The 15,231-nt window shown below is 37.2% G+C and overlaps 3 protein-coding genes across 3 annotated transcripts; all 3 read left to right on the plus strand.

Moving 5' to 3' along the window:
• The first annotated feature begins 360 nt into the window (after positions 1–360).
• LOC135721619 (interferon-induced protein 44-like) lies at positions 361–2,114 on the plus strand. Its single transcript, XM_065244002.1, is given in 6 exon segments — positions 361–424; positions 502–697; positions 781–933; positions 1,026–1,197; positions 1,386–1,474; positions 1,556–2,114. Coding segments are annotated over 5 exon segments (783 nt in total). The 5' UTR covers positions 361–424; positions 502–517; the 3' UTR covers positions 1,745–2,114.
• Positions 2,115–3,307: 1,193 nt separating this feature from the next.
• On the plus strand, positions 3,308–5,930 carry atpaf1 (ATP synthase mitochondrial F1 complex assembly factor 1). Its single transcript, XM_065245586.1, has 9 exons — positions 3,308–3,527; positions 3,618–3,726; positions 3,904–3,951; positions 4,058–4,120; positions 4,292–4,342; positions 4,773–4,820; positions 5,063–5,158; positions 5,235–5,342; positions 5,419–5,930. The coding sequence occupies exons 1-9, from the start codon at positions 3,319–3,321 to the stop codon at positions 5,593–5,595; spliced, it is 909 nt and encodes a 302-aa protein (XP_065101658.1). The 5' UTR covers positions 3,308–3,318; the 3' UTR covers positions 5,596–5,930.
• A 1,572-nt stretch (positions 5,931–7,502) lies between these two features.
• On the plus strand, positions 7,503–15,231 carry rab3b (RAB3B, member RAS oncogene family). The gene is made up of 5 exons (XM_065245600.1): positions 7,503–7,645; positions 8,374–8,598; positions 13,802–13,920; positions 14,283–14,407; positions 14,682–15,231. The coding sequence occupies exons 2-5, from the start codon at positions 8,374–8,376 to the stop codon at positions 14,864–14,866; spliced, it is 654 nt and encodes a 217-aa protein (XP_065101672.1). The 5' UTR covers positions 7,503–7,645; the 3' UTR covers positions 14,867–15,231.

The following is a 15,231-nucleotide window of genomic DNA, read 5'->3' on the forward strand; positions in this document are numbered from 1 at the left end:
TATCGGCTTTGATACCACATTTTCTAAAGTTCTCGTATTCGTTAAAAGTCCCCCGATACCCGGGATCGATACCACGGTCTGAGAAATGTTTATGTTTGAGCAGCGTGTAAGGGGTTAATGCCTCTTGTGTTGTCCAAAGAGGCCGAGTTTACAACAAACTGGAAAACTAGTCCCTTGGTTTTTTGTTAAATTATATGACTAAAGATGTTACCTGTAAATTTAAATTACTCAGTATCGGCAAGTACTGAATTGCAAGTACTCGTTCTCCAAAAAAGTTTTATCGGTGCATCTGTAATTTACATTGTTTATTATACTTGACAACACGTTCAAATCATCTATTCAATATTTGTCTTCCAGATGTTTCCCATGTGACTGCAGATCAAGCAAAGGAGAAGCCATGGAGAAATATTCTGTGGACAGAAAAGTATGTTTTCACAAAATGTTGTTTCACCCTGTTGCTCATTTCATGCTGTTAAACTAATGGTTTAACTGCTATTGTAGACAAAAACAAGACCTCATGAAGTGCATCAAAGATCATAAACCCCTGGTGTCCTCTGTGAACCGCGTTCGAATCCTAATGATCGGTCCTGTAGGGGCTGGAAAATCCAGTTTCTTCAACTCCATCAACTCCATCTTCATGGGTCGCATGACCAACAAACCAATGGCAGGATCTAAAAGCACCAGCCTCACAACACAGGTACAATAAAAGCTTCCTTTATTAAGAAGAGCATTAAATATCTCTTCATGACTTATTGTTTTGGTCCCTATATTTTCTTTTAGTTTCGCACATATCCACTGAAAGATGGTCGTGAGGGAAAGCCATTGCCATTTGTGTTGTGTGACACTATGGGACTGGAGGAGCAGACAGGTGCAGGTCTGGATATTGAGGACATCAGCAGCATCATTCAGGGTCTCATACCAGACCGATATCAAGTAAGATGAACATAAAGATGATACGGTTGTATCCAAATGAACTAGTTGAAGTTGATTCTTAATGTACTTTACCATCAATTGTTTTGCTTAAGTTCAACCCCATGGTACCATTTCATCCTGATGAGCAAAAATCCTCCAGACCTTCATCTCTACAGGAGAGGATCCACTGTGTGGTGTTTGTGATAGACGCCACCAAAATCTCCCTCATGTCCAGCAAACTGGAGGAAAAACTTGCAGCCATACGCAAAAAAGTGAATTCACTGAGTAAGTGCATTTACAAAACACATGATTTCGGTTCTTAATGCTGATTGGTCAATAGCTGTGATTTACAGCTTTATCACAGAGTGACTATTTGTATCTGTGCAGCCAGTTGTTATTTTTGTGCCATATAAATGTAAATTTGTGTTGCATATTAAGCTGCTGATATCTCTGCTTAATTAAACAATTTTCAGGTGTTCCTCAGATCGTCTTGATGACAAAAATAGATGAGGCGTATCCTCTGGTGGAGGAGGATCTTTAAAAGGTTTATGTCAGTTCCTACATTGACAAAGGTGAGATCTTCCAGAGCTGAAACTGTGTGATATGGAGCTGAAAGTGTGAGAGATGGACTGAGAGATTTGTATTGACTCTACAGGTACAGGAGGTCAGCTCTCGACTGGGTGTTCCTGTGTCTTGTGTGTTACCTGTGAAGAACTACAGTCAGGAGCTTGAACTGAACCTCAACTGTGATCTCCTGCTTCTCACCGCTGTACAGCAGATGCTCAACTATGCTGAAGATTATTTGGATGATGTTGATGCCAATGTTGCTTAAAGTTATATGTAAATTTTTTGTTGTTAACTTGTACACTGCATTTCCAGGACTTCGTCCAGCAGTAATGTAATCATTATTATTTTTGTAATACTATTACTGTACAGGTAGATCATCACACTGCCATTCAGACACAATGCCCATGAATGATGATTCTGATATACTGAATAAGGTTGAAGTTTTCAGCTAATATCTGTGAACTTGACCATGCCATGACAAAAAGCTGATATTCATCTGATGATTTCAATTGTGGTACACAAAAAGATATTGATCAAATTGTATTTTAAAGATGCATAATTAAAATGTAATATAATTCAAGTGCTGTAAGTTATAACCCATAAATATGTTATTTAAAGAATATGTGTTTGAAATGGCACCTATAAATGTGTATTTAATTTGTTTTATTATATTTAATAAATTAACTTATTTCAACACCACAAATCTACAAATTATTTGAGACGTCTAAGAAAATGTTGAATTAAGTAATAAAAAGAAACATAACGTGGGTACTGGGTAAAGCAAACTACGGATGCCAATATCATTAAGTGCTTTTTAATATCACATATCAATAATATCCATTGCAGGATTCGATTTGTTTTAGTGGTCAAAATCACCATTTTAAATAGTTTACAAAAACTGCTTTTCCCTTGTTATTTTTAAGGTAACACTTGCTTTTATTGATTTATTAAATGTAACAAATAATACATAGAGCATCATAAAGAAGATGTGTAAAAAGATCTTGGTAGTTTAATATCTTGTTACTGAATACTCATAATAACAACATCATACAGCAGACATCAACTAATCAGCTTGTTCAGTACCTACACTTGTTTAATGCGAAAATGCATTTTTTAGTTTCCCTGCCTGCATTCACCAACCGCTAGGGGGCGAAAATCAACTTGGCACAAATGGGAGATTGAGGAGATTGGATCATCCAGGGCTGGACTGGGACAAAAATTCGGCCCTGGCATTTTGGCCCAAAACCGGCCCACACTACATACACTGCAAAAAATGATTTTCAAGAAAAAATGTTCTTAGTATTTTTGTCTTGTTTTCAGTAAAAATATCTAAAAATTCTTAAATTAAGATGCTTTTTCTTGATGAACAAAATGACCCAAGAAAATAAGTCTAAAATTTAAGTGATTTTGTGCATAAAACAAGCAATCAGCCAATGAGGTGAGCAAACAAACCTTGAACATTTTTCTTTAACACTAAATGCTAGAAAATTTTGCTTACCCCATTGGCAGATTTTTTTGCTTGTTTTATGCACAAATCACTTAAATGTAAAATTTTTGGTCTTAAAACTAGACTTGTTTTCTTGGGTCATTTTTGGACTTGAGTCCACATGAAGTGCGCCATTTGGGACAGGGCCATAATTTGGGACAGGGCCATAATAAATTATCTATATGCTATTTTGGGCTAAAAGTTCACATATGTATTTTGGGGACACCAAAGATTTATTTGACATCTTAAAAAAAGTCTTGTGAAAAGTGAAATGTCCCCTTTAAAATAGAAACCGGTACGTTCTTCTCAAACTAAACTTTGGTTCCGTCTGTTTCCCGCCCGGACACTTCTAGATGTGGGACGGGGAAAAGATGGCGGCGGCCATGGTACAAATGTCATGTTTGTATCGTGGGATGTTGGCGGTCAGGACCACCGGCATCCGACCTCTCATCCCAGGACTTGTGCCATCTCAGTTTAGGGCGTTTTCGGTAAAGAAAGAACCGGAGTTAGAGGAAAACCCCTATTATAGTAAATATGAAGAGAAGATCAGAAAGCTGCGCAGGTGAGTAGCTGTCAAACGCTGGTGTGGTTGAAAATAACAGTTTGTTATTACTCATCTAATGCGCGTATTAATAATATGCTGTAACACCAGTTCAAAACCTCAAGAATACAAAGCACGACTGGAAAAGCGAAGTGAAGTGAAGACTCAACCGCTCGGACAGTCCAGACAAGCCGAATTCGTGAAGTATATGGATAAAGAGGTCAGTCGTGACGTTAATATAATGTTTGATTTAATGCCTATGGATTTCAACATGTAAGACATTTCACTTGATAAATAACTTGTGCATTTTTATATTAATAAAGTTTAAATGTCAGACCAAAAGTCCATAAACTGGACAGATGATGGTGACCACTTAACGTTACTTTTACTATTGTAGCTGGACAAACGAGGTAAAGAGGGATCCACGGGCTACAGCAAAGATAAGGTATGCAATAATAATTAAATGCAAGCTGAAGTATACACATTTCAACAAACGTTATTGTTTGTATGATCGGCATTTTGTGCATTATTACTTTATTTTATTTTTTTAGACATTGGGATCAATTCTCAATCTTGATATGGTTAAGGACAAATCTGGATCTGAAATTGGAGAGGTAACGTTAAGAAAATGTAGTAGTGGATTTCCAGTTAAGCATTGTTTTGTTTTATTATTTTGTCATTTTTCCGAGTTTCTGTATTCTGAAATAGGATAATTTAGTTAAACATTAAGTGATGAAAATAATTGTTGCAAATTTATAATCGACCAAACACTTTTCATTCTTTAGCTTTGGAAGCAGTACTTCGCAAACAAGGACACAATCAGTGCTATCATACCAGTGAGTTTTTTTCGTATGTTTATTACGTTAAATTGTTTACTTCAAAGTTAGTGCTATATTTAGATTCCCTTTCGAGTTATTGTGATGACTGGTCAGATACTACTCAGCCACATGTCATTGATTTAGTTATATCATTATTAATTAGCGAAACAGGTTTCTTCGACTCTGCTGCGCAGACTGATCAGTTTGTGACATCATAGTCGCGCGAGAGTAATTTGAGAGTAGGCGTTCAGATCGCTCTCGCGGTACAGCGATGTCACGCAAATATAGTCGAGCAAGAATATTATAAAAAAGAGTGCTGGGTAGTTTAATTTTTTTGCGTTTTTATGAGACAACTAAAACGTCCCGGTAGTGGGGACAGAAGTTAAAAAGACTGTTTTAGTCAAATCATATAATAACGTATTTAATAACAACACATTCTCTATTACAGGGTCCAACATTTGACATTATTTTTGGTCGTGCCAAATCATGCCCAACGGTAAGGCTTATTTGACACTTTTTAAAGTCGGATAGCATTGACATTATATGTACTAGTGCTCTGCTATTTAATAATAAAGCCTGACTGTTACCACTTGGTGGCAGTATTTCCTTTCTTTTAGTGAGGTTTCCTTTTAAAAAAAAATATTCATCTAATTCGCACTTCTAATTGCCAGCTTGTGTGTATATTGTTTAAAACCAAAATATAGTATCAGTTGCTTAGTCTTGTAAATCTTTGCACAGTTTCTGTACGCTCTGCCCCAGCAAGAGGGTTATGAGTTCTTTATCGGCCAATGGTCCGGTCAGGAGCTGCACTTTACCTCTTTGATCAACGTTCAGGTATTTTGTTACTTTTTTATATAAACTGCACATTGTTTGTTGGATTGGGTGATGCTTAAAAGGGTTTCCGTTTTAGACAATGGGGGACAACGCACCCAGTCAGGTCATTTTGTACCATTATTCAGACCTGCAGAAGGACAAGGGCATTGTACTTATGACTGCTGAAATGGATACCAAATTTCTGGTAAGTGGGAAACCAGGTCCTTTTGTGAATCAAATATTTATGCCAGGAGTTTTTAATTGAAACCTTTTTTTTTTAGACTGTCCAGCAGGCCCAGTGCTTGGCCAATCAGGTGCAGTTGTTTTATGGATCGCAGCGGTATGAAACTTTCCGATTGGTCGAAACCTTCAACCACAAACCAGCAGACTTCAAACACATGTCTGTGATAGCAGAACTAGAACAGAGCGGAATAGGACCAGGAGTCACCACAAAATAAATGCGATAAAAACATTTGAACTGTGGTTCGATGGAAGATCTGTAAATGAATTTCTATGAGAAGAGATGTTAACTTGGATGTCTCTGTATCTATATGATTACTGAATGTCTGTTATCTTACATTCAGGGTTATTAGACTGATAAGATATGAAATGCTGAAGTCATGTTCATCTGCTACTGTGTATGCAGATTCACATTCTGGTTGATTTCTCATTCACAACTTGTGTGTGTTCCTGTCAATACTTGCAAACAAAATTTGCTATAAAGGCAAAATTAATGCATATTAGAAATAACAGACCCCTGCTGATATATTAATTTTATTCTAAGATATATCCATCTTTCCTCCACTGCCAAAAATGATATACTTAATATTTTGTTTTGTTTTTAGTACAAACAAATATCTAAACATTTTGAAATTAAGGTGTATTTTCATTGAGAGCAGAAAAAATTTTAATCTTAAAAAGTTTACTTTTTTTTTTTAAACAATTCAAGACAAATATCTCACCCCATTGTAAGAAAAAAATCTTGAAATAAGTTGACTTTTATCTTAAACAGTTAATTCAAGAAAAAAATTGGGAGATTATTAGTTTTAAGTACAAATTCACTTAAATTTTATATTTTTGTCTAAAAAATATACTTGTTTTCTTGGGTCTTTTTGCTTATCAGTACCCAAGAAAAAAAATCTAGTTTTTTAGACAAAAAAAATCTAAAACTTAAGTAAATTTGTGCTTAAAATAAGCAAATAAATCGGCCAACAGGGTAACAAAAAAATCTTGAAATAAGTTTACTTTATTCTTAAACGCTTAATTCAAGAAAAAAATGTTCAGCCCATTGGCAGATATTTTTCATTGTTTTTCAAGCACAAATTCACTTAAATTTCATAGTTTTTGTCTAAAAACTAGACTTAATTTTTATCTTTCTCATCAAGAAAATGCATCTGGATTTAAGAATTTGTAGATATTTCTACTAAAAACAACACAAAAATTCTAAGAAAGTAATTTTTGCAGTGTATTCTGTAATGAAATGCATTGTTTATGGACAAAAGGTGCATTGTCAATTTGGTTTGGATTCTTTTCCAAAATGACTTATTACTGAAACTGGAATGTGAGGGCACGCCTCTACCCATTGAGTGATATATTATAAACACTTCTGTTCAAAATAATAGCAGTGTACTATAAAAAGTGAATAAAGTGCAAAAATGTTAAAAACACTGTTTAATTCCGTATTTCAAATGTATTGAAAACATTACACATTCAATTACAAATCAAAGCATTAATTTAACATAATTTACAAGTCTGTATTGTTCTTTAAAAGGGAAGCAAATAAAATCTGAATATACCTTGGGGACACTATGGTAGTATTTCAGTTTGTATGTCTGTTGTGTGTACATTACAATAAAAGTTTGCTTATTTGCCCAATTCTGTATTTTTATAAAGACCAGAAAATGCCCAAATGCCTTTTAACAGTATGTTTTACAACTTTCATTTGATATTTTGTTATCCAATGTAAATGTATATTATACTATTGTGAATTAAGTGTGCAAAATGGAGCCAATTATGTTCCAGTAAGAGGTTGTCCAGAAACCATCAGAGAAAGTATAATGGATTTAATGGTTATAACAGGAATTTTATTGGGTTTAATGAAAACTATAATGGTCTCTGAGGGTTGCACTAATATGTTGGTTGGATGTTATCTGGTGGATGGGAACCAATAAAACACCACTTAATCCTACATGAATATGACACACTATACAAACATTCAGTAATAGTTTAAATCGTATTAGTAATAGGCTAATAATTATTATACATATAAATGGTTCAGATCATGACCGACAACGTCGGTATGCCACCCACCCTGCTTCACTCCTGCACAGAATTCAAATAAACCTAATAATAAACGCTATTTATAAGCACTATAATCGTTTACACGCTATACCGGCGTTTTGAGAGAGCGGTACTTGGTTGACAGGCGCATCCGTGCACGCGCGTCGTCAGGTGCTGCAGACGCCCAGCTGTAAGATCAAGCAGACCGGAGCCGCGCTCGCATCCGAGGTGAGCATCTCCATCAAATGGCCATTAATTGACGGCTCCTTGTCGTTTATGGATGTTTGTCGGTGAATGTTGTCGATCAAAATGTCGTTAGTCGTGCACGAGCTCGTGTGTCACCTGATCGTTTCCATGTTCGTGGCATTCTATGCAGTGATAATTGTGTTCGGTTGCGAATGGTCATGGCTGGCAAATGTCACCTGTCGATTTTATGTCTAATCGATGTTATAAACAAACTGAGTCTGGCCACTTGAATGCGTAATGGGGGCTTTTAAAATAAACAATGAATCGGCACGCGCATCATTCTAGATGTGTTTTGATTATAACGTTACCTCAGCTCATTCATGACAGTATGACGAGGTGATCAGTTATTTAAATCGTAGTATTGGTTGCTGTTTATATTTTATTTAGCCTATGTTATGAATATAATGATTGTTAAATGTTTTTAATATTTGTAATATGTATACATTAGCCTACATTTAGGAATTTGACAGGCATTTACACTAAATAAAGGTGCTAGAAAAAGGGGTTTTCGCATGCACAGAACCATTTTTGGTCTTTATTTTTGCGAGTGTCACATTTTAATTCAAAGTAGCCCAAGTGACAGTGATTTCATTATATGCGTTTCTGGTAATCGAACCTGTGACCTTTGCACTGCTAGCGCAACGTCAGAGCCATAGACACTATATTAAGTTCTTTTTCTATTATATTTGTGCACCTCTTGGTCTACACAGATGGCAAAAGCAGACCAGCGTTTCGGGCAGAGAGATGGATCCGATCAGAACTTTGACTACATGTTCAAGCTCCTGATCATTGGCAACAGCAGCGTAGGCAAGACCAGTTTTTTATTCAGATATGCGGACGACTCCTTCAGCAACTCTTTTGTCAGCACGGTTGGCATCGACTTTAAGGTGAAGACTGTTTACAGGAACGACAAAAGAGTTAAACTTCAGATATGGGTGAGTCTTTTGCTAAATTTGAGGAATTGAATGCCACACATGGTGTTTTATGGTATTATAACCATATGACTGAATGACTGAATCAAACAAAACCCATGAGGCCGTATCTAAGTTCACCGTCCTTTGCCAGTAACCTTTCACCAGACTGTGAATGAGAGCCATCTTTTCTGAAGGAAATGAAAACAAGCGCCCTCTTTTTTCCCACATGCATCATCGATGCTGGTTGTCATGGCAGCAGCTCTCCATACCGTTCACTGGCAAAATGATGCTCATCATAGCCAATTAATGCGGCCCCTGAGGTTGAAGGGGGTTGCAGAGAGCACGCGAGGGCATTTTTGTGGCTAAAATTTGTGATAAGCTGCGATTCTGAATTGAACGTGTAAAAATAGATTCTCATTCACACAACAGCTGGGAGGAAACTGGCGGCAAGAGGAAAGAAACGAAAGCGCGCCCCGGCTGTTGAATAAAGAGGGGCCTAAAATAGACGTAATTATTACGTTCCATTGATGTTCCAATGAACCATTCATTTCTTTTGTCCTCGTATGTTTATCTATAGCATTCATGCCGTTCTGTTAAAAACTGCATGTTGGACGTTTAAGATGCCTCTTTTTCTGAATTGTGACTGACTGGCTTGCACTCATTTGTTATGGCACTATTACACACTTAAAAATGGTGCTAAATAGCACCAAAAGCTTGTAATCATAGGGGAACCATTTTTAGTGCTATATAGCACCTATGAAGAACCATATAGGGGTGATATAGCACCACATATGATTCTAGCACAATATGGTTCTACACAGGTACTACATAGGTGCTATATGGCACTAAAAATGGTTCCCTTATGATTCCGAGCCAGTGAACCACTTTTAGCACGTCTTAGCACGGTTTGTGTATAGTAAAGTTAGTAAAGTATAGTTTGTTGTTTGCTATAAATACACACTTAGGGCTCTATTTTAACGATCTGAAACGCAAGTGCGAAGCGCAACGCTCAAGTGAGTTTGTGGGCGGATCTTGGGCGCTGTTGCTATTTTCCCGGCGTGAGAAATAACTCTTGCGCCGGGCGCAAATCAATAAGGGGTTGGTCTGAAGTAGGTTCATTATTCATAGGTGTGGTTTGGGCGTAACGTCAAATAAACCAATCAGAACGCTAGCCAACATTCCCTTTAAACGCAAGGGCGCAAGTTCCATGGCGGGTTGCTATTATTATGGAGATTTACCAGGCGCACGCCAGGAGCGGTTCACAGCCGAGGAGACCGACGTCCTTGTACGGGGGAATCCCACGCTTGCCAGCATAAATCGAGCACGCCGTGTAACGGGAGGTGGATCTGCCTCAGGACTTGACGCCAGCAGAGGACATCGCTGCGTCCACCCTCACCGCTGAAAGGGTTTGGGGGCTTTGAAATCGGACCCAAGAAACGCAAGCAAGGTCCAACCCCAAAGTACTCTTACAAATCAAGTTCATATACATTAAGGTTTCTTATGAAAACATTTTAATTATTATTTACATAAAATAAACGTAATACAGCCACACAACAAAGTTATGAAAATATTTTAATCGTTATTTGCATGAGAATAAATAAAAACTATCACCACAATGCTCACCACTATGATTCCCCTTATCTCGTGTATTAATATTTTTTATTGTAACAATTTATGATTTAATGATTTCCCTTATCTCATGTATTAATATTTTTTATTGTAACAATTTATGATTTAATGATTTCCCTTATCTCATGTATTAATATTTTTTATTGTAACAATTTATGATTTGCAAAAATAACTGTTGCATCTGTGTAGATTAGATAAGCAATGCGCGTTGTGCACGCTATACATTATGGTCAAGCATGCGCCCTTAAAATAGCATATTGAACCACGCGCAACGCGCCACTGACTTTAAGGGCCCTATCTTGCACCCAGCGCAATTGACTTTGTCAGTGACGCATCAATCATTCGTATTTTGCGCCGGCGCACAGCGGGGTTTTTCCCTCCACAGATGCACGTCAGCAAACTAGGGAATGAACTTGCGCTCCCTGGGCGGTTCAGCGCAAAAAGGAGGCGTGTTGCGGCGCAAACCATCTCTTATGCTATTTTGCAGTTTCAAAGAACAATTGCGCTACTAACCAAAAAAAACTAGTCTAAAGTCAGTGGCGCGTTGCGCGTGGTTCAATATGCTATTTTAAGGGCGCATGCTTGACCATAATGTATAGCGTGCACAACGCGCATTGCTTATCTAATCTACACAGATGCAACAGTTATTTTTGCAAATCATAAATTGTTACAATAAAAAATATTAATACATGAGATAAGGGAAATCATTAAATCATAAATTGTTACAATAAAAAATATTAATACATGAGATAAGGGAAATCATTAAATCATAAATTGTTACAATAAAAAATATTAATACACGAGATAAGGGGAATCATAGTGGTGAGCATTGTGGTGATAGTTTTTATTTATTCTCATGCAAATAACGATTAAAATATTTTCATAACTTTGTTGTGTGGCTGTATTACGTTTATTTTATGTAAATAATAATTAAAATGTTTTCATAAGAAACCTTAATGTATATGAACTTGATTTGTAAGAGTACTTTGGGGTTGGACCTTGCTTGCGTTTCTTGGGTCCGATTTCAAAGCCCCCAAACCCTTTCAGCGGTGAGGGTGGACGCAGCGATGTCCTCTGCTGGCGTCAAGTCCTGAGGCAGATCCACCTCCCGTTACACGGCGTGCTCGATTTATGCTGGCAAGCGTGGGATTCCCCCGTACAAGGACGTCGGTCTCCTCGGCTGTGAACCGCTCCTGGCGTGCGCCTGGTAAATCTCCATAATAATAGCAACCCGCCATGGAACTTGCGCCCTTGCGTTTAAAGGGAATGTTGGCTAGCGTTCTGATTGGTTTATTTGACGTTACGCCCAAACCACACCTATGAATAATGAACCTACTTCAGACCAACCCCTTATTGATTTGCGCCCGGCGCAAGAGTTATTTCTCACGCCGGGAAAATAGCAACAGCGCCCAAGATCCGCCCACAAACTCACTTGAGCGTTGCGCTTCGCACTTGCGTTTCAGATCGTTAAAATAGAGCCCTAGACTAGTTTTTTTTGGTTAGTAGCGCAATTGTTCTTTGAAACTGCAAAATAGCATAAGAGATGGTTTGCGCCGCAACACGCCTCCTTTTTGCGCTGAACCGCCCAGGGAGCGCAAGTTCATTCCCTAGTTTGCTGACGTGCATCTGTGGAGGGAAAAACCCCGCTGTGCGCCGGCGCAAAATACGAATGATTGATGCGTCACTGACAAAGTCAATTGCGCTGGGTGCAAGATAGGGCCCTTAGTGTTTAAAAGCTTTGTGTTAACAAGACTTATATATCGGCAGCAATATATCTGCCTATAATAATCAGTATCGGCAGATAAAAGCGTTTTTTATCATTTGCTGATTAAAAAAAAACAAACAGCCGGTGATCAGGGCACTTCTGACATAATAATTTAAAAACAAGGAGTAAAAAGCAAAACTATTGGTATGTAACATAAATCTCATTGTAAGAAACTGAATATCGGTATTGGCATGGAAATTTTGTATTGGTGCATCCTATTAGACTACGTTCAGACTGCAATCAAAATCCGTTTTTTTTTTGCTCATATGTCTCTCTTTGCATGACAGTGCGAACATCACAAACATGGAATTGGAATCTGTTATTTTCGATTCTGATTTGATCCACTTTCAAATTGATGGATGTAACAAGATTTATATATCGGCAGCAATATATCTTCCTATAATAATCAGTATCGGCAGATAAAACCTTTTTTTTCTGATCGTTTGCAGATAAAAAAAACACGCTGATCAGGGCACTTCTGACATAATAATTTAAAAACAAAGAGTAAAAAGCAAAACTATCCGTATTTAATGTAAATCTCATTCTAAGAAACCGAATATCGGTATTGGCATAGATATTCTGTATCGGTGCATCCTATTATACTACATTCAAACTGCAGTCAAAATCTGATTATTTGCTCATATGTGACCCATGTTTGTCTCTTTGCATGACAGTGCGAACAGCACAAACATGAAATCTAATCTGTTCGATTCTGATTTAAGCAACTTCCAAATTGATGGAGGTAACAAGATTTATATATTGGCAGCGATATCTGCCTATAATAATCAGTAGCGGCAGATAAAAGCGTTTTTCGATCGTTTGCCGATAAAAAACAGCCAATGATCAGGGCACTTCTGACATAATAATTTAAAAGCAAGGTGTAAAAAGCAAAACTATCGGTATGTAACGTAGATATCATTCTAAGAAACCCAATATCGGTATTGGCATAGATATTTTGTATCAGTGCATCCTATTAGACTACATTCAGACTGCAGTCAAAATCCGATTGTGACCCATGTCTGTCTCTTTGCATGACAGTGTGAACAGCATAAACATGGAATCTGATCTTTTCGATTCTGATTTGATCCACTTTCAAATTGATGGAGGTAACAAGATTTATATATCGGTAGTGATATATGTGCCTATAATAATCAGTATAGGCAGATAAAAGCGTTTTTTCAATCATTTGCTGATTTAAAACAAAACACAGCTGATCAGTGCATTTCTGACATAATAATTTAAAAAACTATCGGTATGTAACCTAGATCTCATTCTAAGAAACCAAATATCGGTATTGGCATAGATATACTGTATGTATCAATGAATCCTATTAGACTACGTTCAGACTGCAGTCAAAATCCAATTTTTTGCTCATATGTGACCCATGTCTGTCTCTTTGCATGACAGTGTGAACAGCACAAACATGGAATCTGATCTTTTCAATTCTGATTTGAGCCACTTCCAAATTGATGGAGGTAACAAGGTTTATATATCAGCAGGGATATATCTGCCTATAATCAGTATCGGCAGAAAATCTTTTTTATTATTGGTTGATAAAAAAACAGCCGATGATCAGGACATTTCTGACATAATAATTTAAAAACAAGGAGTAAAAAGCAAAACTATCGGTATGTAATGTAGATCTCATTCTATGAAACTAAATATCGGTATTGGCATAGATATTTTGTATCGGTGCATCCTATTAGACTACATTCAGACTGCAATAAAAAAAAAATGATGGTGTTCATGGCGTTCAAGTTGTTGCACTTGTATATTTTATAATATACCAAACCGATAATTTGTCTTGACATAATTTGTCTTGATATATAGGATACGGCCGGACAAGAGCGATATCGAACTATAACTACGGCTTACTATAGAGGAGCCATGGGCTTTATCCTGATGTATGACATCACTAATGAAGAGTCATACAATGCAGTCCAGGACTGGTAAGTAGTACAACGTTCATTTTTAGGCTATGGTGCATGATGTGCTGATTCTGAAAAAAAAAGAGAAATAAGCAAGCAATATCCGTCATTTCACTGTCTAGGTTAACTATAGACCCAATATAGTCTGCTTATGAGTAACTTTCTTCCAGCCAAAATTAACTTGAATTTGGTTACATGTCGTTTTTGCCGAAATAATGATATTCCATTGTGTAGGCAAAGTCAACAGCGATTACAGAATGTTTGGTTTCATTTATTTTATTTGGTTAGATGCCCAAACTTTGTCTCATTTCAGCTTATACGTCTATTGGACGTCTTTTAAACGCAAAATTGCTTGCTGGGTTATTACATAGTTTTTCTTACAGGGCAACACAGATCAAAACCTATTCTTGGGATAACGCTCAAGTGATATTGGTGGGAAACAAATGTGACATGGATGAGGAGAGAGTGGTCCCTTTCGAGAAGGGGAAGCACCTAGCCGACCAGTTGGGTGAGTTACATGCCCCAACCTTTCATCTGATTCTTTCAATTTAGAAAAAATGAAAAAAATGTATCCATGAAACTTAAAATTCACTCAAAATTCATTTACTCAGCCTTATTTTGAACACAAAACAAGATGTTTTGATAAATTATGGTATCCACACAGTTGATGGTAATCATGATATCCATAAAACAAATGCTACAGAAGTCAAAATGAGGGTAAATGATTTTTGGGTTAACTATTCCTTTAAAGAGCACATACAGTATGTGGTCTTTTCTTGCAGGCTTTGAATACTACGAAGCGAGTGCCAAAGAGAATATAAACGTCAGACAAGTATTCGAGCGTCTGGTTGACATTATCTGCGTGAAGATGTCAGAGAGAGTCGATGCGGATCCATCCATGGTCACCGGCGCCAAAGCTACCCGGCTAACCGATAAGCCGCCCCAGCTACCTCAAAATTGTTGCTGATTTCAATCTTTCCTCATAAGCCAATCCGTGGATGCGACGTTGTTTGGAGTTTTTCGTGTGGCAACCGATCTGTTAGTTTGTAGCTGTCAAACACATAAAGTAGTTCGGTGACAATAGCACCTCTAGAGTCTGTAGAAAACTCAAAAGCAGGGACTAGAAAAAAAGCACAAGGCTATATGGCTATCAGAACTTCAGTGTTCACTGCCGAAACTACGTTTAAAACACGTGGCACAAACTTTAAAGTTATATTTCAATTGTGGTATATATATATATATATAAAGTAGTTTAATGGTGGTTGATAATGCTTGGTTTACAGTATATAGTTTAAATGTCATTCCACTTATAGTGACTATCAAAAGAAACAA

Source organism: Paramisgurnus dabryanus, chromosome 24, assembly GCF_030506205.2.
Source record: "Paramisgurnus dabryanus chromosome 24, PD_genome_1.1, whole genome shotgun sequence".
In the NCBI taxonomy this organism is placed as follows: Eukaryota; Metazoa; Chordata; class Actinopteri; order Cypriniformes; family Cobitidae; genus Paramisgurnus; species Paramisgurnus dabryanus.